At 37.5% G+C, this 24,282-nt stretch overlaps 1 protein-coding gene across 1 annotated transcript; it reads left to right on the forward strand.

Annotated features, from left to right (window-relative positions):
• The first annotated feature begins 4,245 nt into the window (after positions 1–4,245).
• Positions 4,246–18,453, forward strand: LOC149828554 (uncharacterized). The gene is made up of 6 exons (XM_090016875.1): positions 4,246–4,600; positions 4,869–4,986; positions 7,765–7,849; positions 8,633–8,718; positions 17,924–17,978; positions 18,111–18,453. The coding sequence occupies exons 1-6, from the start codon at positions 4,535–4,537 to the stop codon at positions 18,157–18,159; spliced, it is 459 nt and encodes a 152-aa protein (XP_089873001.1). The 5' UTR covers positions 4,246–4,534; the 3' UTR covers positions 18,160–18,453.
• Positions 18,454–24,282: the final 5,829 nt, after the last annotated feature.

Consider the following 24,282-nt stretch of genomic DNA (forward strand, 5'->3'; position numbering starts at 1 on the left):
CGAATTGAGAAATATAGGGCGGTGGATTGAAACAGATACCGAATGGACTGTCCGAGCCATTTAGAAACTAGTTATTTTTTTTTTGAAATGAGTTTCTATTTTTTTAAGGTTGCGCAAAGCGAAAAAATTGAAAAGGAGAAACAATTGGAAATCTTTGAGAGGGTTACAGGCAAGGAGTTTGGCAAATGCAAAAATATAAAATGATCTTTCTACTACAAAATGAAACATAAGATTTACTAACTTTTACAAAAAGTGTCTCAATCTTGGGATATTTCCCCCAAATGATCACCAGAATCACATGAGCCGTTTAAAAGCGGGGATCCATTCCTCACGATGCATTAACTCCATCGCACCACCTGCACCCTATAAAACGGGGTCAAAACTCTTGTGAGCGGGTGAGATAAACCATAACTTGTCACTAATGAAAAATAAGAGTACATCTAGCATGCATAGGCATATATAAACATTATACATTGCAGTAATTAATATTAAGCAGCTATAACTGAAACAAGAAAGTACCACTTACAGCAGAAATAAGAATAAGTAGTGAATGGCATTATCAAATAAATAGCATGCTTTCAAAATCATAATCAAGTGTAATTAAGCAATTAACAATGAACTAAAACAATAATCATATAACCAAAGAGTCAGCAATTAGCAAGTTAGTTTATTTATTCTGTATTGATTACTCCTTCGGGTATGCAAAGGAAAACATCGTATATGTGAAAAAATGCTACCCTCACAACCAGACTTGCATGAGTTATGGTGCAACGCAAGGCAACTCACGACCTTTTAGAGGTCAGGCATCAAGTTGCCCACCTGCTGACCAAAATGGATAGGTCTGGGTTGCTGCCATAGCATGGCAGAACCCAGGTCTAGTCGGCACCGGGATTGATGGCTTTTGGTGCACCAAGACTTCAACACGCCAGAGAAAGAAAGAGGGGAAGAAAAGGAGTGTGGCCGCCCGACAATAGACCAACCCATGGACAAGGAATATGGCAAGTTGGGGGTGCCATAGACGGCTTCCCTTGCACTCAACACTACAAGAAAGAGGCCTCAAAGCAATCGATCAAGTCCCCCAAGCTGCTGGACCTCCCCACGCAAGATTGAAAAGCCAATCCGTGCTTTCACAATAACGAAAAGGAAATGAATACAAGGACCACAATGCATACAAAAAGAATATTGTGTATGTGTTCATGCATTGTGCATTACATGCATGGAAGAAATGAGTTCCATTGAAATTCCAAAATCCACTTAGCCCCATGTGTTTCATAAAACACCATGGGAGGCATGGATTCATGCTAGAAGCTTGCATTTTTTTAAAAGTGGAAGTTAGAGAAGAGAGAAGTCTCACTTTAACCGTGCATTTTTTTGGAACTAGCACACCACTTAAAAAATGCGAATCTCCTTGGCTCTTAGTGTAGAGGGGAGTCCCACTCGGTACCCCACGCTACACCCTAGCACATAAGAGAGGGAAGATCGACTTCAAGGGTGGAGATGCTCCACGGTTTGGAGAGAGAGAGAGAGAGAGAGGGAGATGACTTTTCTCTCTCTCTTCCTCTTCTCAAAACATATATATAGCCTAGGGTTTAGGAGATCTAGGATTGAGACTTAATCAATTAAATGGATGGTTGTGAGCCATCCACTTAAGTTCTACGCCCTTCTAGGCAATGACACGTTCGTAAATAGCCCTCTACAACCCCCACATGCCCTTCTAGGGTTTCTTTTTTTGGGAAAAACTTTTCAATAATGACCCTCTAGGGCATGCCCCCTCTTGTTTTGTCATGTCATTTCATTTTTTTTGAAGTTACATCAAAGCTTAGGCGTGGGCTGCACCCTAGCGTGCGCCCATGCCTCGGTGATGTTGGCCCTATGCCACATCCAATAGGAAAAATTTCCTTTACTTATTATGCTAAAATTTCAATTTGGCCTTGTTCTCATAAAAATTCATTTTCTTTTGAAATTACAGATAGGTCTTGTTTCCTTTGAAATAAATTTTTTAAATGTATGCAAAGACTTGAGAAAGTTTTTTAAAACCAAAATTCTTGTCAAAGTGTCTAAAATACAATGGATTTAGGCATTTAAAATAAAATCTAGAGACTCAATATAAATATATATATATATATATATATATATATATATATATATATATATATATATATATATACATGTACTAAAAGTCTCCATTGTCTTAAATATTTCTTCAAACTTTTATGGGTCTTACAGGGGCAGCCGAGCTGCACCTTTGTGCAGCCAACAGTTCACAACACATTGTTGTGCACTGTTGGCAACAACAACATGCTATTGAGAGCATGCCGTTGTTTGCCTTAGTGCGGCAGTGATGTTGTTTGACATGTCATTGTGCAAGATAATTTATATTTATATGTAAATCAATTTTTGCACATGAACCATATTTCAATGTGCACGATTTTGCATATAAACCAGATTGCATGTTTTGCTATGCTCGGAGTGATGTGTGAATACCAGATTCTATAATGAGTGGTGTGAACAGGTTTACACTTGTGGAACAAAGTTTAGTTGTCTTGTGTTGTGCAACCAGAACAACTTCGCAATGTTCAGGTTGTGTTGGCTGCATGATTATGCATCCGATTTCATACTTTGATTTGCTATGTATGCTCACGCAATTGAATATCATATTGACATAAATGTGCATATCATATGCATGAAATTAGTGATGTTATTTTGATGTTTGCATAAATATGATTATATGCATAGTTGAGAGTTTATGCATGAATTAAATCATAATAGTGTGTGTTGGAAGCTTCTGTTCACATGCTTATGCAATTGGTTTTATGTACATTCTTGTGGTGTGATTGAATATGTATTGTGAACATGTTCTGAAACATGTGTGTTGCATGTTCACTAAGTTTTTGCGAAAAGATGTATAAATTATTTTGAGATATGTTTGCGGTCAGATGTGAACTATTGAAAGCCATGTGGGTCAGGAGCGTGTGTTGCTTCAATGCTGTTAATTTAAATTTATGCATTTGCAAAAGTTGTTTATGGAATTATTGGTTCTTCCAAAATTAATTGCATTGTTAAAAATGTGGCGGGCAAAGGTAAGAGTTGAGTTTTGCATATAGATTTGCAAAACTGTTCATGTGTAAAGATCTTGAAATTAATTAAAAAGGTAAACAAGACCAAACAATATAATTAATATATTTCTTGATGCCCTTTTCGTAATGTGATAATCCGTGATAGCGGTCATGGAGACCGTGAGGATATTAAAACTCTTTGTGCGATTGTACACCTGAACTCGATGTGGTGGTTCACCTATCGGTCATGGTTTTAGGAAGATTTCAATCATTTTACTTGGGAGTGGTGTTGTTGACTCAATTGTAGTTATTAGTATTCCCAAAAAGTGGCATCAATGGTTGAGATTTTTTATTGATGTTCCAACATTAGGTGATGATTTATAGTGTTTCGATAAAAGGTGAGGAAACCTGATATCGGTTGATGAACAAGTGTAGAACCTAATAATAAAATATAAATTATGTGTTAAACTATAACTCAGAACCTAACTTGGATTTTGAAAATATTGTGTCTGTTTTGAGTATCAGCGGGTGTAAGAAAAAATAAAAATAAAAATTATGTGTATTTAATATGAACATGCATGCAAAAATAACTCTGATAAATAAATTAATAAGTTACTTATGCATGTACATTAAATAATGTATTTTTATTGTTTTGCACATTTATACTTATTTTGTCTCATATAATAATTGTTATTGCATGAAACTTATTTTAAATGCTTGAATGATATGTTTATTATGGAAACTGTTGTTGTTATATTTCTCTGAAATTGTTCATAATTTGATTTATACATTTGTCTTCCATTCAGATTTTTTAAAGAAATTTGTATAAAAAACTTTGTTTCTTGGTATTTCAAAACTGTTTTTCAAGAACCAGAGCTCATTAGCGTGGTGACTTACTACATAGAGCGTATGAGTTTTGCGTGACATCGAGAGAGCGACTTCTTGAGATAAACTATTTATTTATTTATTTATGTTTTTATAACATTTATTCTATTAATTAATAAAGTTGATTATTCTTTCTTTGATTAGATCCACTGTTTTTTTTTGTTAGTATAGGTTAAACATGCGAGGCATGTTTTTTTTTTTTTTCAGTATCTAAATTATTATTATTATTATGTCTGACTTCGAGGGTAAGTTAGGGTCGTTACACGAACTCCCTTTTCCTCTTCCTCCTTCTGCTTCACCTTACCGTCAGACGCTCTCCTCCTCCTTCTGCCGCACCTTCCCGCCAGACGCCTTTCTTCTTGTCCTCCTCCTCCTTCTGCCCCCCATCATAAACCCTTCCTCCGGATGCCCTTTTCCACCATTTTCGGTTGCTCCTCAGGCTGACTCGGTTACGAGTTGCAACTATGCTCCTTTTTTGTGGATGAGAGGGAGAGGGAATTGGGGGAGATGGTCTCGGAAGTTCTTCGTCGCCGTCCTCCACCTCCCCTTCCCTGCCGCTACCCTGCCCTAGGACTCCTCCCTCCTATCCCGACATGTACGGAAAGTACAGGCAGCAGAAGCAGATCCATATCTTGATTCGCAAGATCGGTTTCCTTGAGGTCGATAATTTCTTCTTCTTTTCTATCATTTTCTGCATTTTATGTTTTTTGTTTTATTTCTCTCTGTTCATAGGTGGTGGTGATCAGTTGGAAACTTTTCTCTTTTTGGTTTTTGTGACAAATTTTGGTTATTGATCAACTGGCCATTGAAGCTTTTGGTTTTTGTTGTTGTTTTTACGACTTTGTTATCGGATTTGATGTTTTTTGTTTTCTTTCTTTTTTTATAATCTATGGTTTTAATTTGTGAAAAGGGTTTCCTTTTGTGTAGGAGGAGCGGTCGTCGCCTGATGGCCTTCCACCTGCTTCGCCATTCTGCAAAGAGCCTGAGAACCATGATTTATCTCATTGGGGGATCAGACTGTATTATCACCATGTACATCTCCAATGTATATGTTTCCTCCTTTTTGAAAATTTTTATATTTGGCCTTTGGGTTATTTGTTACACCACACACATCTTCAAAATTTTGAGCTACTTGCAGAAATGTATTGACTATCTAATGTTTAAAGTTATTGGCATTTTGTTATATAGGTGAAACATGTGTTAGTACTTATACTGAAGTATGTTTCTTTGGAAAGTATAATATTTTTGTTCCCCAGGTTTGATTAGGATAAAAAGGCAGAGATCATACTTTTCATCTTGATTTTTGCGTTAAGGTTGCCACATCATGGAAAGGTTGTGGCCCTAATTACTGTAAATTTTATGTTAGCTTTAATAAGTGGTTATAAATGATTTTGTACTCATCACCCCTCTCTTTCATCTTAATTGCAACAAATTCTGCTGTAAGGATACTGTTATAAAGCTTGCCCTATTATGTTAATACATATTTTTGAACGACTAAATTTCACATGTTATTTTAGCTTGTATAACTGTCTATGTTTAAGGGAGTGGGTAACAGTTTGTTGAGAAGACAACAATTGCTATCTGATCTTCCGAGTCTTGAGCTTCAGTAGTCATGCCATTCTTCTATGAGAGCTTTCATAATGGTTTCGCTAGTTGCTTGCAATTTTACATTTGGATTATTCAATGAAGCTTTTTGGTATCTTCATATCCCTAGTAGACAACTTGATCCAGATGGTTGAAAAAATTTGATGTCCTGGATATTTCTGCAAACATTCCACCTATTCAGCGTGTCAATGATGCTCCACTTATCCTGGATACGTGAACACATATGTCCAGTGCTTTAACAAGCTTGATTGCTAATGTGGATCATAGGCGACATAACAATATGCAGCATAAAATCCTTCAATAAGCCAAACTCAGTATTTTATAACTTTCTACCTGAATAATACATTCAAATCATTGACGGATCTGAATAATAAGGGCTCATCCACATGGTAATCTTTGGACATAAGGATCTCACTATGGAAGTTGTTTTGTCCCATATAAGAGATTACCACGACCAATGTGATGATCAAAACATCTACCATTAAGGAAGTGGACATTATGAATAAAAATTTTAAAACTAAAGAAACAAGTCACTGGAATTTCATTCTCATGTGATGGAGAAAAGAAGTTCTTGCTAATGCCAATTAAACACCTTGACACCCTTATATACAAAAATTCAGTCAGGAGGCTTCTGTTAATTCCATAAAGGTTATATGAATAGCCAGGACAGCATTTCCTCGTCCCTTTGGATTTCTTAATTGTTTGCTTCTTTATGTGATATCCTATAATATTTCATGAAATCCAAGAACCCAACTGAATAAAATAATATTATCCACAGAAACCTAGTACAAAACACTACAAGAAAACAGATTTACTGACGCACCCCCTTGACGTGCCAGTAAAAGTAACTTTTCACTGGCGCTATTTTGCTTAGTGCCAATGAAAAAGTGAATTTTACAGTCAAATCTGGTTGGATTTTGCATATTTTTTGGCAAGCTGTTGGAAATATCTTGTTAGAAAATCAACAGTTCTGATGAATACAGACTACAAATGGAAGCAGTCTTTCAGAATGAGTTGGTGCCTACTGGTACTGCCTTAAAATGCGAGGAAATAATAGGTTTCATATCGTTTTTCTTGCAAAAATGTGAGGAAATAAGTTTGAAAGCATTTGTGTGAGGATATGCTGCAGCATGTGTTTCTTATGGCATCCAGGAGGATACATGTCAATAGTAATACAGGAGCAAAGACAGAGTACTGGAGTTGCAATTGACCTTCATGGAACCATAGTAAAAGTATAAACAGAGTATTGCTAGTATAAACAGACTATTGCTAGTTCAGGGGATGGTCCTTATTCACATTTGCAATATGTGTCTCATTGTCTGTATCCTTAGTGGATTTTGGATTTGTTTATTATGGGATTGAAGTCTCTGTTACAGATGCAGGATGAAATTGCACACTCGTTTTCTTGTTTTATTATTTGTTAAATGGTACTTGTTACTGTGATAATTAATTAATCCTTGTGTTGAATCATTGGCTGGTGATCAGCTGGTGTTTATGGAGGTATATGTAAAAATTTCTTAGATTCTGTACTTCCTGCAACTGGCAAAAATATGCAGATCTCCAGAATTTCTGCAGTCTTGGCAGCACGAATGGCATTCAAATTCATTGAAGAATAAGATATGCTGTGTAAAGCAGCTTGCCATCTGTATGATCAGGAACTTGTTTTTACATGGGCACTATTGAGATCATGTGTCTATCCTAGCCTTAGCCTTTTATTTGAAACAAAAGGTCCATATATTTCAAACTTTTCTTTATGTGTTGCAAATACCACCTAGGATTAGGGTGTTGGCTTACTATGTTAGTGGTTGCAACGTGGGTCCAACTATCTGGACTGGTGATTTGGGAGAGAATGAATAGCAACGAAGAAGCTGGAGGTTGAGGATAAGACAAGATCATTAGTTTTGCTTTTTTTGGAGAAAACTTTTATATGCCCTAAATATGTTTGAAGAGTTTTTGGACACAAGACTGGCTCATCGGGCCTTTGTGTTCGTTACGGACTTGCTTTGAATCGGTATTGAATTGGTTAAGACCAGTAGTATACATGACTTGAATGTAGTTTCAGTTAACACAATTCAGGTATTAGACACTGTCTATTTTGCTTATTTGCCTGAAGTCCATAGCGAGTCACTTTAATAAAAAATGAATGCTATTCACTCTAAGTGATTCAAATTCTTGTTTCCAAATTCACTTAATTCTAGTCATGTTCTTCTTGACACAGATAAGGCAAATGAAAAGGAACCTGCAGATCTGAAAGAGCCAATTTTGGTATTGGAAGCCAAGTGGAGGACCCTGCTAAGAAAGTGGTATGCATCAAAGATCAAGTTCTTGTCCTTGGACAGTTCTAAATAGAATTTTCAACTTACTGCTTCTATTAAATTAATCTATTCAATAAAACTTAACTCTATGCTCACTAAAGGAGAAAGATCAAGAACTAAAAAATATTCTAAACCTGCTGATGCGTAGGAAGGTAGTGATTAGTCATAAACTCAAAAATCCTACCTTTTTCTGGCAGTTGATTTTTGAGGTTAGACTTGAATAGTAGTTCTGGCTGGAGACTGGAGTATGTACTGCCCTGAACAGGGGGTTGGAGTTGCTGCATCTTTTCAAAGGGGTCTTGGACCAAAATCCATCTTACAGAAGAAAAGAGAAAAAAGAGCAGGGACATTCAGTGATATCTTGTATATCTATGTGTATTATGGTTAGGACCTCCACAAGGACCTGCAGATGAAACAAGCCAGAACAGATAGTGTCTATGAATGGTCTACATCTTGTTCTGCAGTCTGTTATGGACAATAACAACAAAAACACCAAAAACACCAAAAACAAAAAAACAATGACAATGATGATAGAAGCCACAACAACCACAAGTAGGCTCATACAAAATCTCAATGACAATGATGGTAATCTCTTCGCTAGGGGGCTCATGAAAATAACACAATTGATTTGGTTTCATTGGGAATAGCATAGAGACTTATTTGATTAGGTGATCCTGAAAATTTTATGCTATTCTAGATTGGCTAAATAACTGTCACCAAAGGATTTCTGGTCTCTAATATTAGCTGCATTTCTGTAAACTCGGTGGCCAGGAGCAAATGCTTGGTGTTAACTTGCATGATGAGTTGGGCTTCATTGAACATATTGCAGAAAGTAACTCAAAGAACTACAAGATCTAGTGAGTTCACTATTGGTGTTCTGCATGTTTTCTATTCGTCAGTGTTATTTCTAGCACTTTTCGTCATTAATATAAAATTGTCTTTCATATCTTGGAGGGTATTCTGCTGCCTCTTTTTGTTGCAGCTTGAGCACAAAAAACAAAAAACAAAAAACAAAAAACAAAAAACAAAAAAACATAGCTTTTCTATCTGGGCTGCAAGGAACATTAATCTGAATGATAGATCTTCCTGGCATCACTGCCGTTGGGCTGCTGAGAAAGTTGTTACTGAAGCAACAAAAAAGGAACTAGAATTTACTAAGAATATACTATCCCGTGATGCTAAGAACTATCATTGTAACGCCCCAAAATCCCAAACTTGTAAATTTTAAGAAAAAATTGAAATTTTAATAATCAATCCCTTTTCAGACTTAAAAACGATAGTTCAGCGGAAACAATATTTGAAAAGAACAAGTCAACGAACCTTGGACGGATTACGGGTGAAATTTTCAACCAATAAATTGGGTCCCTCAATGTCTTGGATTTGGGTCCGCATTTTCATACATCCATGCAAAATCATGAATATTCAAAACAAGATTTTAGATAAAAATATGGTCATACAAAAGTCTTTATACAAAATTATAAAACGTACTCAGGAGCAAACAACAAAGAGAGTGAATTATTGATATCATTATGTCATCACGCCATCGTTTGCAACATCTGTCTAATCGTCACTTATATCCCATAAAACAGGTCAGACTTATGAAAGCCTGGTAGGTGCAACAACATCAGACAAGAGAACAAAACTAATATATGCATTATTATTTTTCACAACATTCGATCGTAACCAATTGGAACAAACCACAGATTGATATAAGCGGTGTATCACTTTTAGTTTAAAGAAACAAAGTGAACATCATAATCTTGTTTCGATAATTATCGACTTGTGGGCACTCATAGGACAAAACGTAGAAACAACTGAGACCGTTCGGAGGTTTATTATTTTATGTAAATTTATAACCCGAACGACTAGTTGAGTCCACTCCAAAAGGGACAGTTTTAGAGACCAACATAGAATTCTCCAGAGGCAGGAATAAATGAAAGATGCATCTGAACTTTTGCAAAAGTTTGTGGGATCTACCACCTAGGATAATAATTGGTAGCCCTGTCCCTTAATTTCGATGAGTGGGCCACTCTAGGGGCGTAGTTGTTAACAACATTGTCCATCGGAGTTTGTACCTCTTATCATCTCTCTTGACATAATTAAAGGATGAATGAGTGTGTCAGGTCTTCTTTTATCTAGTGAGCCATTCATTATGCTCTGCTCTTTTAAACCGAATCGAGCATCATGTATGTTTACGTGATTTTTCCTAAATACGGTGCATTATCGTACAACGAGGTTTGTTATAAACCTCAAATTCATTCATTAGCATACGAGCATGTCATGCTTATCTGATAGTACTACTACGACGAGAATATAATTGGTTCCTCCAAAAAGAACACCAATTGAATCTCTAGAAATTCATGTTTTCTCATACCTTAGATCGGGGGCATATTCGAGTTATTTCTGAATGCATAACGAAAGGAGTTGACGTAAGTACAATCGTAGTATACGTAGTCAAAGTCTTTCGTTTTATCGGTTCGAAGAGAAAACTCAATTGCGAATACCTGCATCGTGTCAGTCTCAACTTATTTAAAGTTCGAACCAGGTTGAAATGATGTTTCGAAGAGCATTCCAACACTTGGGAATTGTCTCATCAAAACGAACGTAAAAACTTTGATGCATGCAAGCATGAGAGCATTATTTTGTTTGTAAGATAAGTGACTCATCTGTACATCGAATATCACGAACATGCGAACGTAAAACACTTATTTTATTTTACAAAACATCGAGGCATGCAAACTTGAAATCTCGCATGAAATCTCTTTTGAAATTGAATTAAAGCAGGGGTGCACAAATGTGCGACTTTAAATAAATACTTGTGTAATTTAAAGTAAGTTGGAGTACGTAAAACTACGTACTCTTAAGAAATGCACGCATAATTGAAATAGAGCAGGAGCACGCAAAACTACGTACTATATATATATATATATATATATATATATTAAGGCAATGCCGTGAAAAGGCCATCGTAAATAAAAGCGAAAGTACACGAGTACTTGAAATAAATCAAATTTGAATAAGAAAAGAACATGCAAAACTGCATATTCTGAATAATTATATACATATGTATAATACATACATATATATATATATATATCTATATATATATATATATTAAAGCAGTGTTGGCCAAAAGACTATCGTAAATAAAGCTAAAGTATGCAAAACCGCATACTTGAAATAAATCATAATTTAAATAGGACAAGAATACGCAAAACTGCATTCTTGAGTTAAATGCGTAATTTAAATAGGACACGAATACACAAAATTGCATCCTTGAGTTAAATATATATATATACATATATATTAATGCTATATTTATATTTAACATAAATATAAATACATATATATATGAAATGTTCAACCACCGTCATTGTATACAAATTTTTCCTACCTTGGATATGGTCTGAATCTTTGACGATTCTGAGCATAGGATTTTAACTTGCTCGTGCCTCGGTGTGCATGTCAAAGGTACGAAGTTAATTTCCGTACTACATGAACGAGGTTAATTTTCCATTTTTTTTTGCAGAAGAGGCGGCGATTGCGTTGTAGGAGTTGAACCCGAACTTAGTTCGAGCAGTTCGGACCGAGCCGTGCACGCTTGGAATCGTGACCCGCTCCTAGCTTGGCTTGGTTTTGGAAATGACTGAGTTGGTTCGGTTACACTAACTGAATCGAGCTTTGTTTGGGTAAGCCAAAACAAAGAGAGAGGGTGAGTGGCTCGAATAGTTTTAAGCGAGCCGGGCTAGGTTGATGTCGAGCCGAGCCAAACACCTATGGCTCTGGGAGGAGCCTCTGCCATACCGAAAAGAGAATAAAAAAGGCTTATACCAAGCCAGGCTCGGTTTGACCGAGATGGGGTTTGACCAAGATGAGCTTGGTGCCAAGAAGTTGAACCAACTTGGCTAACAAGTCGAGCGGGGCTCAGTTCTAAAGGAGACAAGGGGACCGGCAGGGTCCGACCGAGCTGGCTTGGTGAAGCCAAAACAGGCTAGTCATGATCGAGTTGGTTCAGTTACGCTAACCGAATCGAGTTTGGTTTGGTTAAGCTACGCTTAGCTTAAGCCAAAACAAGAAGAGAGGGTGAGTGGCTTGGCAAGGCTCAAGGAAGCCAAGCCAGGTTGACCACGAGCCGAGCCGAACAACCACGACTCCAGGAGGAGTTGCAGTCGGACCGAAAAGAGAATAAAAAGGCTTCTATCGAGCTAGGCCTAGTGCCAAGAAGTCAACCCAGCTTGGCTAACAAGCCGAGCCAGGCTCGGTTCTAAAGGAGACAAGGGGACCGACAGGGTCTAACCGAGGTGGCTTGGTAAAGCCAAACCAGGCTCATCACAACCGAGTGGAGTTTGGTGAAATCGAGTCAGGCTCGACGCACCCGAGCTGGCTCGGAGGACAAGGTGGCCGAGAGAACCCTTGACCGAGCCGGGCTTGGTTAAGGGAGTTAGACCGAGCCGACTCAATCTAGAACCAACCGAGCCAGGCTCAGTTATGGCGGAACCGAGTTGACTCAATTTTAGTTGAGCCAAGCTCGACCGAGGGGCAGGAACAACGTGGCTGCTGTTGCTGAGGACACCCGAGGGAGACGCCAGTGCAGGTGATGCCGCCGCGACCCTCCTTGGGCCGGGTTCCTTGCCCGCCGCAAGGGCGTGGTAAGGGTCATGCCTCAGCCTAGACGCCTAGGGTAGGCGGCGGTCGACCTAAGACCCCAAGGGATGGGGTCATGGTGGGGACTCGACTGAGTCAAGCTTTGTCGGCTCCCCACCGACCCGCAAGGCACCCTGAGCGTAGTATGGCGTGGGTCACCATGGCTCAGGGTGCCTCGACTTTGGGGCAACAACAACGACTCCTGCTGCTGCCGAAAGCAGAGCGAGGGGGGGGGGGGGGGGGAGAGACACAGTGGCGTAGGTGGCACCGTCGTGGTCATAGCAGGGTGGAAGGCGGCGGAACAGAGCCACCACCTTGGTGACTCTGTTTTCCCGGTCGCCCCACCAGAAACAACAGTAGTAGCCTTCAGCTGCTCCTGATTCCACGAGGAAACGGAGGAGTGGGTGCTAGGCAATGTTGTGAAAAGCGTCGAGGCGTAGCGAGGTGCTCCACCAAAATCTTAGGCGAGGCGTAAAGCGTAAGCCTCAAAGTTTTGTTTAAAACTTAAAAAAACTATAAAAATATCTAAAATTATAAATAAATAAAAAAATCTTTATTGATGAAGCAACAACCAACAAGAAATAAAAAATCTCAAATAAATACTGATAAAATTATGAGATTAACATGTAAAAATAACATTAATGCAACAACTTGATCTATGTAAATATCTAAGAAATAAAACATGAGCATTCATTAAATAAAAAATTAACATTAACAACAAAATGCATATCAGCATTAACAATATCATGTCATAATTAGAAAATGCATTTTAGCATTAATAACCAAATGTTAATATATATATATATATAGGATTGTGACTGCATGTAATTGCATGACTTGATTTTGCCACTAAAAGGGTTTAACGTCACATTCTAGAAGAGATTTTTGCTCCTATGAAATTGAATACATTGAACAAGTTGACACAGTGATATTAATTTTTTGTGAAATGAAGCAACTAATCTCAATGATTTCATTAACGTGGTTGCTTTGAGTGTCTATTAGACTGCAAATTGGTGAACCTGCTACTAAGGGTGTCAATGGATTGGGTATGACCCGATCCTGACACATATTGGATCTTATAGGTCCAGGGTTTGGTTGCAAAGAAGGAATTCTGATTAATTATTCAGGTTGGACCCATGAGGTCCGATTATTATATGGGTTGGGTATGGTTTATAAAATTTTATACCAAACCCGGACTGACCGGAGTTTCGGTTAAGATTCTCAAATTTTCAATGTAAAATAATTAAACATATTATTTTGCCAGGTATGGACTGGGTCTAGTTTATGTAATTTTTATCAGATCTGGGTATAGTTTTTCTTATAAAAATCCAGTTCAACCCGAATCTTGATCTGATACCTACATTACTTAGTCAGATTCAGGTTTGGACCCACTCATTTTAACATAGGTCCAACTGATGAGTTGTGGAGCCTGATTCAGAGTTTTTTCCCTTGCAGTAAGGGGGGTCCGGGGGCTCCCCCCCGCCGCGGGTCCCACTGGGGTTTATGTTTGAGACCCGGTGTCTTATGGATCAGACCCGATTTGTTTAGGTTTAGGGTTGTCGCCCTTGCATTGTATAAATTTTTTCTTTTCTTTCTCTCTTGTATCTGTCGAGAAAGAGCAATAAAGTTTTTCCTCCCTCTTGGATTTGAGGGGAGGTTTTTTCACGTAAATCTGTGTTTTTATTGTGTTTTGTTTCCTTCAATTGTTTCTTGCTCGCGGTTTTCGTAACGCTAACCCATTGACACCCGTACCTGGCACTGCCTTTGCATTTATCATGCCCTTTTTTTTTATATTTACATATAGAAACCACCCCTAGGATCAAAGACCTGGCTGTGTTGGCTTTGCCGGGCATACTTACGGTCAGCGGGCTTGAACAATGTAGTAAATGCCCTTTTTACTAGCAACTTAGTTAAAACTGCGTAAAAAAACACCTTAATTTTTTGGTCAAATGAGGGCTTTGACCCTCATTTGACTAAAAAATTCAAGGCGTGTACTCCTCGGCTTGAGACGCGCCTCGCTTCGAGGCGTGCGCCTCATGGCCGTTGCGCTTTGTACATGCACCTCAAGGCACAAAGCCCCTCGCCTTGAGTCGAGGCATGCTTTTTGCGCCTCGAGGCGCGTTTTTAATAACACTGGTGCTAGGCACAACAACTTAGCAAGGAAAAAGAAGAGAAGAGAGAGAGAGAGAGAGAGAGAGAGAGAGAGAGAGAGAGAGAGAGAGAGAGAGAGATCACCTGTGGTGGGGGTGCAGGCTTCAGTGGTGGCCAGGAGGCGGATTTGGCGAGGGCCTATGAGAGGTTCTCAGAGAATGAGGTGAGGGATTAGATAGAGAGAGAGAGAGTGAGTGAGAGGGGTGTTGTCGGTTTACACAGAGAGAGAGAGAGAGGTTTTGAGTGAAAAAGGAAACCCCACATAGGGATTTAAATAGAAGCAAATGGGGGGGGGGATTGGCATGGTGGTGTCGACATTAAGGGACCCAATGTAGAGTGAACTAAATTCTTTGTTCTTATATATATATATATATATATATATATATATATATATATATATATATATATATATATATATATATATATATATGAAAGGGTTGTTTGGATTTGGATCTTATGAAGATCCAAATCAAAACAAACAAAAAGCTAAGACTTAACTATTGGATCGGATTCAACTCGGAATCCAATTCCAACTTGTGCTTTGGTGCAAGTGTTCTTAGTTGGTTTGGGGCCGAATGGACCAACAACTTATCTTAGTTTATGCGAACCCCATTTTAGGCCTCTTTTGGATCTTGGGTCCAAAAAATACAAGTGTCAACATATTTTGATATATATATAGTTATGTTTTCGTAATGTTGAGAAATGACCAAATTTCTGAACCACTTCTGGACTTGAGATGTTTATTTACTTGGATCTCATTTGGATTCAATTCTGATTCGAGGTTGGATCCATCTAACGGATCCAGTCTTATGTTTAACAGGTTTTGGGGCATTCCGGATTCCATTTAGAGTTCCGGCTCTGAATTGTTCTGAACCCGGACCGGATCCACTAAACGGATCCGAGTCCTTATACAATTTTACAAGCCTGGATCCATACTGGATCCGCATACATTAACTTAAGAGATTCAACGAATCCGATAAGTGTCAATGTACCGCTGAAACTGGGTTTCACGGAGGTCGATCCTGTGGATCCCCTGTCGAGATGCAGCTCTAAAATGAGTTTGTTTAAGCTCTATACCTTTTTAACACCCAAAAGTTCATCGATTGATTCATTAATGATGAATTTCTCATAAAATATTGGGGATAACCCCGTATTAATTCTGATAAACCCAGAAAATTTGTGGACTTTACAATCATGCCTGGTCTCACAGGCAGGTAAGGTGTTTACTTTTTGAATTTCTTCTTATGATCCTGTTACTTTGTTGGCCTCTTGTTGAAGAACCGAGGATGAATGTTTTTAATGTGAAACATGCTAGTGTTGAGAGATTAATTGTCTTTTCTTGTCCCATTTGGTGTGTTTTTTTGAATTATCATTTACTTGTCTTAGTCCTAATTCTTGATATTTCTGCGTTTAAGGTATTTCTTGAAATGAAATTGTCTTTCATGCAATGAGTTCTCCAAGCATTAGGTGGGTGGGAAAATGAACTTGAGTATTGTCATCAACTGCTTGAAGATGTGTTAAATAATTCTGCTTGGAATCAGGTAATGAGCCATGGATTTTATGCATGCTTGCCAAATAATTAGTTGTATTTGGTGTCTAATTTTGGTCTTTTTACAACACACAAACTTGCACACACGTGTGTGTGTAAATATATTAAGGCATCTTTTGATCATGACTATCGGTTTCACCTTCTTCTCATAGAAACAACTCAATGATAATATAATTCCTAATTCCTTCCTTTTTCATCCATTACTCTTGCTTGAAAAGATAATAAATCTACCGAGTTTTCTTTGTATTAGTTGATCTCTCTCTCTCTCTCTATATATAAAATTTATATATAGTCTCTCCAAAAAAAATCAGCCTAGAAGATTGGTACGAAAATGAAAACTTTCAACTGTCAAGCTTTGCTACATTCCTATCTTCCTAGACTAAGAGATGATGTTTTTTTCATGGAGAGATAAATTCACATAATGATTCATGTCAGGGTCTCAAGCCTAATCTTCACAAGAAAATCAATAATGATTAGTCTTTGTTTAAATGTTATCTTAGTATGTTTCTCTAATACATGAATGGATGCAGTCCAGTATATGCTTTGGAGAATCTTATATACCAAGCACAATGAGCTTGTGACAAGTTTATAAATTGCCTTCTTATAACGATAAATCTTTTGTTTTTATGTTCATATTCATGCAATGGACCCATGTTGAATCACATCCATGAGTCTCATCATTTATAGCTTGATCACACACACATAAACTACAATGAAATATAATGTGGGTCCCACATTCTTCTGGATCTTGTAGAAAATTTATTGATCAATGTAAAACATGTCATGCTAACTCATAGCTATAGGCCCAATGGTTGATCAACATGAATTTACTATGTATAAGATCTGCTAGTGTTTGTGAAGGGTGTCTCACTGTCTTGTCTTTTGCTAAATTTGCTGATTACATTCTTGTGCTTGTTTTCAGTTGTAGTCTTTATAGTGAGGCGTCTTTTAGCCCTTTACTTAAGTTTTTGTTATTTGTATATCTAGTGAATCTCTAATAACATATACATCATTTGTAATCTCCCATTTTCTTTAATGAACTATAGGTTTTCATGATTCTCCTCCTTGTGCTCCTTCCATCATTTAGTTTTCATTAATTATTTCAGTGGCATACTGCTCAAAGGTTGACATGTGAATCCTGTTCTTACAGCATGTAAAAAATATTCCTCGACTTTGCTTCTTGCCTTTTGGTCTCCTTGAAAATCAATTTAAGTCTGTGAAAGGCCATGACACTGTGACAGTGGTTTCAGTCTCGGTTTAATCTTCAACATGTTAACCAACTTTGAGCGTTTGTGTAATTTGTGATATCTTGATAACATACAAGCTTGAACCATTATTAGAATCTTATGTTCGTTCTATTGAAACATAATATTATGTCTTTATGACCTGGATGCTTTCACAGTACCACAGTTGATTTATGAGAATGTCTATGTTTTATTTATTGAACATTAGGTTTTAGGTACTGACAGTGCTTTTTGATCCCTAAGCATCATATGCTCACGGTGCAACCGATTTGCTTGGCATCCAAATTGATGCTGCAATCAATGCTGGTTACTTGATTTTTTACCTTCTATGTTTCTGCTTTTTGAAGTCCTTTGGTTAAACAAAGATTTATAATATTACGTACTAGCATATAGCAGCCTAATGCTTGAAATATTTCCTGTTTGGATTTTTATTCTTATGCCAACTAACACCTTTGGTACCTGACATTCTCGTAGGAAATAGTGCTGGTCCTGCAATGACCAGGGAGAGTGCATTGGGGTGGATTTCCAGGTAAGGACTTATACATATATGTATGTATATATTTCCTTTCATTTATATATAATATTCTGCTAATGTGCTTTGATGTTGATGCATGCTATTCACTTTAGAAGAACTGTCTTATAAATCTTTCTTTGGCAACAGTATTCTGCTGTCTATTCTAAAGTCTGAACCAGGGTGCATTTGCGACTGAACTGGAAAGATCCTTCCATATGATCCACTGGAGTTAGACCTCCATGCCACACCATGTCATGGTGGATTGATCATATGAACGTGTGACTGAGTAATTTATTATTTGTCACTAGACTTTCAAGAAGATGATCCACCATTCATTTGGAACGTGAAGCAAATGTACCGCCTGTGGCTTGCTGTGAAACTTGTGGGTGCATCTAGATCATAAGAATGTAGTGGTAAAATGACTGTAGCATTTTGGTAACTGGTTCTCTAGGGGCGAAGTAATATTTAACACAAATTCCTTTTTCTCTTGTCATTTTCATTGCATCTTCAACTTTTAAAATACCATTGCTATGCTTGTTATTTTCTTTTCATAATTGTTACGGGCTTTATTGGCGCAATCGATGCACCAGAAGTCATGCCAGTGAAAGCCTTGTTGGTAAGTGAAAAAGATTTTCACTGGTGCATACTTGCGCCAGTAAAAATTGTTTTAACTGGAGCATACAATTTGCTTTCACTGGTGCAATCTGATGCAATGATTGCACCAGTTGTAGAGACATAAATTTTGATCGAGTAATTTCATGTCATAATCTCGTACTAAAATCCAGTGCTTTCAGCCTATTGTAAAGCTTTGCTGGCTTTAACTTCATTTTTGGTCTTTAAAACGGCATCCTCAAGGTTTTTTTCCAAAAGAAAAATTAAACTAGATGATTTCATCTTTTTAACAAATCAAAAGTCATTCAATTGGACATCCGATTAAAAAGTTACAACAAAAACAAGGCGACTTGTTTAGTAAAAAAACTATTTTTTCAGGCAGGGTTTACTTTCAACACATTTTTGACTACCAAAAAGATTGAATTTGGTTTTTCATTTACAAGATCAATTAAAGTTGATGATGTTAGCTTTCAAACACAATAAAATTTATCTCAAACACACATTTATATAATAAGTTATGGTCGAAACAAGTTAGCTTATTGGGTCTGTTTTACCCAATTTCGCTGGCAACAAGTCAGGTTGTCGTTAGTGTTTTTTCTCAAGAGCGTTGATGACAACCTATGATACCATTAGAGCCTTTTAAAGTGTCTTTAGTTTTTTTTTACCATGAATTGTTGTTAGAGTAACTTATCGTTAGTGCTAGTTGTCGTCAGCGCAACTTGTCTTTAACGTACCTCGATGCCAACTCGTCATCAGTCGCCATTTTGCAAACCCTTGAGACAGATAAACCTTCTAAAAACCAGAATGAAAAACTATCCATTCCAAAATTTCTTGCCTTAAATCGAAAATTTCTCTAAGAAAATGAGACCCTATCCTCATCTAAACCGTTCATTCAAACCTATCATAATCTCAACCGCAAATTTAGATGGATCCTGAATATGCTAAAAAAGTATTTGGATTTACCTCAAAACCTATAAATAAGGACATATTCTCCTCTATTTAGAAGATCTTGAAATTTAAGAATTAACACCTATACTTTGCTGAACCCTTTTGCGAAGCCTCGCCCTCCCAACCTAGCCAACCTGGCATAGGGTCTAGATCAACCTAGTCTCATTACCTTCAGAGTCTGCGCCTAGCCGAGGTGCTTCCCGTGCTCTTTTGTACTTGTCAACATTGTAGAAAAGGCTACCTAAGCTCGATGTGAGACTTGGTTCTTATTTCTTTTTGTATTTAATTTTATTTATATATTTTTAAAGATTAGATCTAACTAATATTTTCATATTTGTTGTCTTTCGTAAATTTTCTTGAGTTTTGATGGCTCCTACATTCGAACTCGTTTGTCATGTTCGGATCGTCGTTGGATTCTTCATTTACAGTATCCAAACAATAGAAAACAATAATTTTGGTGACTAATTTTCACTAAAAAGTTTTGCATTTTCAGCAATATCTCAGTTTTCTTATGTCAAAAATTCATATTTTTTGACTTGTTGGAAAGCTAAGAGTTAGATATGCATTCATTCAGTTTTGAGTCGGAACAGGAAGCCCCTCTAGGGTTGCCATTTTTTCGGTTCAAAATCAGGTGGCAACACTTTTCTGTTTTGAAAACCAACTGACTAGTTTGCATTCCCAAAAGCATATGTCCCCAATCGCTTATCAGATTATTGCAATTATGGTTGCGTGATAACATAATTTTCTTTTTATGTTATTTAGACAAATTTTCCTGATTTTTGGTGCAAGTACTCAGAATGTAGGTATTTTTAGCTAGAATAAGGGCAGCAATATCGGTTCGACACCTATTTTAGGGGCAATTTCGCGGCCGTATCTAATGGCGACAACGAAAGCTTTGATACCAAAATGACGACAGAGTTGGCACGAGAGCCGATCCAGGATCCGATATCCAAATGGATCTCCACGTACGAAAGCTAAGTAAGCAGGTGAGTCCGAACATGACTCAAACAAACTGTGATTCGAGGCTTGAGCACTCTGTTTCAATAGAGGTGACCGACACGAGAAAGTTGTGCGACATGCACACCTTTCCAATGGATCCAAAAATGTCAGATTCAGATCTGTATAGGCAGAGATATGACAGATTCTATGAGGCAGATGGATAAGACTCCCAGAACAGGTAGGCGACCAATCCGACTACTTGAAGAGAGATTTTGATCTCTTTATCGATGGAGTTTGAGAAAACTTCAAAGAAGTAAGTTATGCCAAATCTTATTATCTGTTGCATGAAAATTTGTGAGCCATAGCTTGTTGGAAAACTAACATCTAGCTCTACAAGTTTTGTGTTTAACGTTTTGGCTGATTCGATTTTGTTTGGCATCGAAAATCTCTGGCAATTTGCTGACTCTTGTATGTGTCCTGAGTTATCTTCTGTTATTTGTAGTTCTGACAAGGTTCCGTATTGGGCTCATATCTTTCTAAGTATAAATCCAAAAATTGCAAGCATAGGCTTGTTGGAAAGATTAGAGAATTTTGAACAACTTTTATGTTCTTAGTTTTTCCAAACTCGGCCATCTGAGGGGTCAAAAATCCTCTCCAAGCTGTCAGACTGGTCATTGGTCTGTTCCGGGTGTCTTGTCCATCCATCCCTTAGAACTGATCGTAATGCGAACATCACAGATCCAAATTCTGTGATATTAGATATGTTGAAAAGGTGTGCACGTTGTACAACTTTCTCGTGTTTAATCCATCTGTTGAAACAGAGTACTACTGATTCAAATTACAGAGTATTTGAGTCCTGTCCGGCCTCACCCGTTATAGACTTAGCTTCTGCGTGTGGAGATTCGTTTGGATCTCGGATAGTGAATCGACTCATACATCGATTTTACATCATTTTGGTAACAGAGCTTTCACTGCTTATACCATTTTGGTATCAGAGCTTCCGCTATCACCATCATTTTGGTATTAATGCTTCCGTAGTCGCCATCAATATCTCAGCAGCTGCTTGTCAATATCTGGTGTGCCATATGTCATTAAAAAGGTATTTTTGTCCTCTGACTTCTCTCTACTGGAACTTTCCTCTGATTCTACTGTTTTATCAGTTGAAAATCAGTACCAATCCCTATTGCTGTTTCCAGACTTGGAATTTTTTTGAGGAAAGTTTTCTCTTTTCAGATCGGGTTGGATTTTTATCTAGATTTTGGAGCCCCAGTTTAAAAATTTGTGTTTGCATCCTGATTTTTTGTGCTTCTTGTGTCATTTGGATTCAAATATATCTTTTGTTTAAGATCCATATCCGAATCCAAAACTTGATCCGCTTTTCTTTTTCATGCGAAAACTCATTTTGGATACAAAACCATAGCGTTTTCTCATGTGATTGTTTTTTTTTTTATATTTTAGAAAGAAACCCTAGGCAGATTTGGTGTTTCATTTTCTGTCTTAGATTCTTAGTGTGATTAACATAGAACTCCTTGTCAGAACATTGCATGTCACTTAATTTTTTTTAGAAAACATTTTAACTCTTGATAAGTTAGAAAATTCATTATGATTGGGACATTGCTTGCTTTATGCTTGTTCTTTTTATTTTTATTCTCTATCTCTTAGGATTAGTTATAGGGCTATTGTTTTTTATTTGGATTTGAAAACCTTATTTTTGTCATACTTTTTTGATCTACGGATCTCTCAATAGTACCAAGAGCAATTGGCACAAGTATATCAGTGGTGGACCAAGGATATCGCAAACCTGCTCACAGTAGCAGAAACTTTAGTTCGGGTATATCACAAAGGGTCCAATACGGAGAAAGCTTGTCTCATTAGACTCCATTTGAAGTGACCTCACAAATTCGTGAAGCTTTCAAGGAGATCTAGGAACCCTATTTTTGAAATCTTGTTTTGTATGTTGTTTGATTGATTTAGACTTTTGTTTGTTCGTAAATTCTAAGCTTTGGTTCTGCAAAAGGATTCTACGAATCTGAACATGAACCCAGACACTGAGATGACATTTTTGGGTGTTTTTCTCAATTTTTATAATAACTGGATAATGGAAATATTTGAGGCATATTTTATAATTTTTGAGTTTATAGTTGTGTTATTGAAATTTTGAGATAAACAATTTTAGTTTCGTCGAAAATAGAGTTTAAATGAGTTCAAAGAGTGCTCCACAAGTTTTAGGGGAATTATGATAATTTTAGAAAAAATTCAGATACATTTGTGACCAAGGGTCATAGTCATCCAAAATAGTGTTGGCCGGCTAAGTCAACTATCCTTGAGGCACGGATGTCATTTCTACTTGTTTAAAATAGCACTTTTGATATTTTCTTTATGGCAGAGAGTTGAAAATTTAATTGAACTTAGTTACATTTAGGATCTAGTTAATGAAACTAGGACCCTAACTAAAACCAGTTTTGGTTTGGATCTGAATTAGATCACATCGGATCCAAGTTGGATCCAAAACCCATTTTTATAGGACTCTACACATGACCTTACACCCTTTTACACTTGTAATTCACCTTCCTCCACTTGTCTTAAATAACCCTCCACTTGTTCTCTTGTTCTCACCAATTGTCACCCCACACACCACTTGTCCTCTCCCCTCTCCACTATAAATACCCATGCATCCCTCTTCCATTTCACTTAACTTCCATCTCTCTCTCTCTCTCTCTCTTGGTGAGGTTGTTTCCTCACCACTTGACCAGCATAGCCACCATCGCTGGGCTGCTCAGCCCAGCTGTGTCAACCCTCACCTTGCTGCACCATGACCTACCTCAACATCCTCTCACTCCACCATCGCTCTCAGTCCAGCCATGCCAACCACCTCGCTGCCTCAGCTTCGCCTCTCTTGGTCTAGCTGTTAGCACCCAGCCATCGCCAGGCCACCGCATGCTCCACCATCACTGCACCACCACCACTAGTACAAGCTTCGACCACCGCCGCACCCATTGGCCGCGATCCTCATAGGCACCAAAATCCGACCCTCATTGCGGCATCTTCACCACCTCCGTCATCGGACCTGCATACCGGTGTGATTCTCACACACACTCCCATACTTGCGGAACAAAACTCAAGGTACACACGTGAGTCGTCACCCATGTTGGCATCCATCAGTTAACATGCTTTATGAGGTAGGTACTTTGACTTAGCACACCTGCATATACCTAGGCTACTTGAGCAATAGTCTTTCTGTACTAAGATTTTTCGTGCTTTTGTGAGTAATGTATGTGGCTATATATATATATTCAGAATTGGGCTTGTGTTTCATTCTTTACAAATAAAATATATGCTTATATTTGATATTTTTAATATGTGTGCATGCATTGAATTTTCCGAATAAGATGTTGACATATGCATCATTTCGAATAAAATAATTGTGCACGCATCGGATTTTGATGAATAAAATATTTTCGCAAGCGCATTAAAATATATAATTGTGAATGCATTATTTTGAATAAAATATGTATTTATGAATACATTGTTTTGGAATAGAATATATATATGCGCATGCATTTCATATTGTTTTGAATAAAATTTTTGTGAAGGCATTGTTTCGAAAAAATATATATATTCACATGTGTTGATATATATATATATAATGTTGAAAATATGTATATGGCTTGTATGAACTACGTACGCATGATTTTGAATGCTTTGTATCTCGACATACACAGGTTTGTAGGTTTTTTGAATTATGGATATATGAATTTGGATGAAATTTATGTATGCGTGGTTTCTGAATGTTTTCAAAATGCTCGATAATGCGTATATG

The sequence above is a fragment of the Nuphar pumila genome, chromosome 9 (genome assembly GCF_984573655.1).
Source record: "Nuphar pumila chromosome 9, dmNupPumi1.hap1.1, whole genome shotgun sequence".
Classification (NCBI taxonomy): Eukaryota; Viridiplantae; Streptophyta; class Magnoliopsida; order Nymphaeales; family Nymphaeaceae; genus Nuphar; species Nuphar pumila.

Coding starts and splice junctions, on each gene's coding strand:
- LOC149828554 (XM_090016875.1), top strand. CDS start 4,535: ATGTACGGAAAGTACAGGCAGCAGAAGCAGATCCATATCTTGATTCGC. Junction 4,987..7,764: donor TCACCATGTACATCTCCAAT/GTATATGTTTCC, acceptor TTCTTGACACAG/ATAAGGCAAATGAAAAGGAA. Junction 8,719..17,923: donor TCAAAGAACTACAAGATCTA/GTGAGTTCACTA, acceptor ACATTCTCGTAG/GAAATAGTGCTGGTCCTGCA.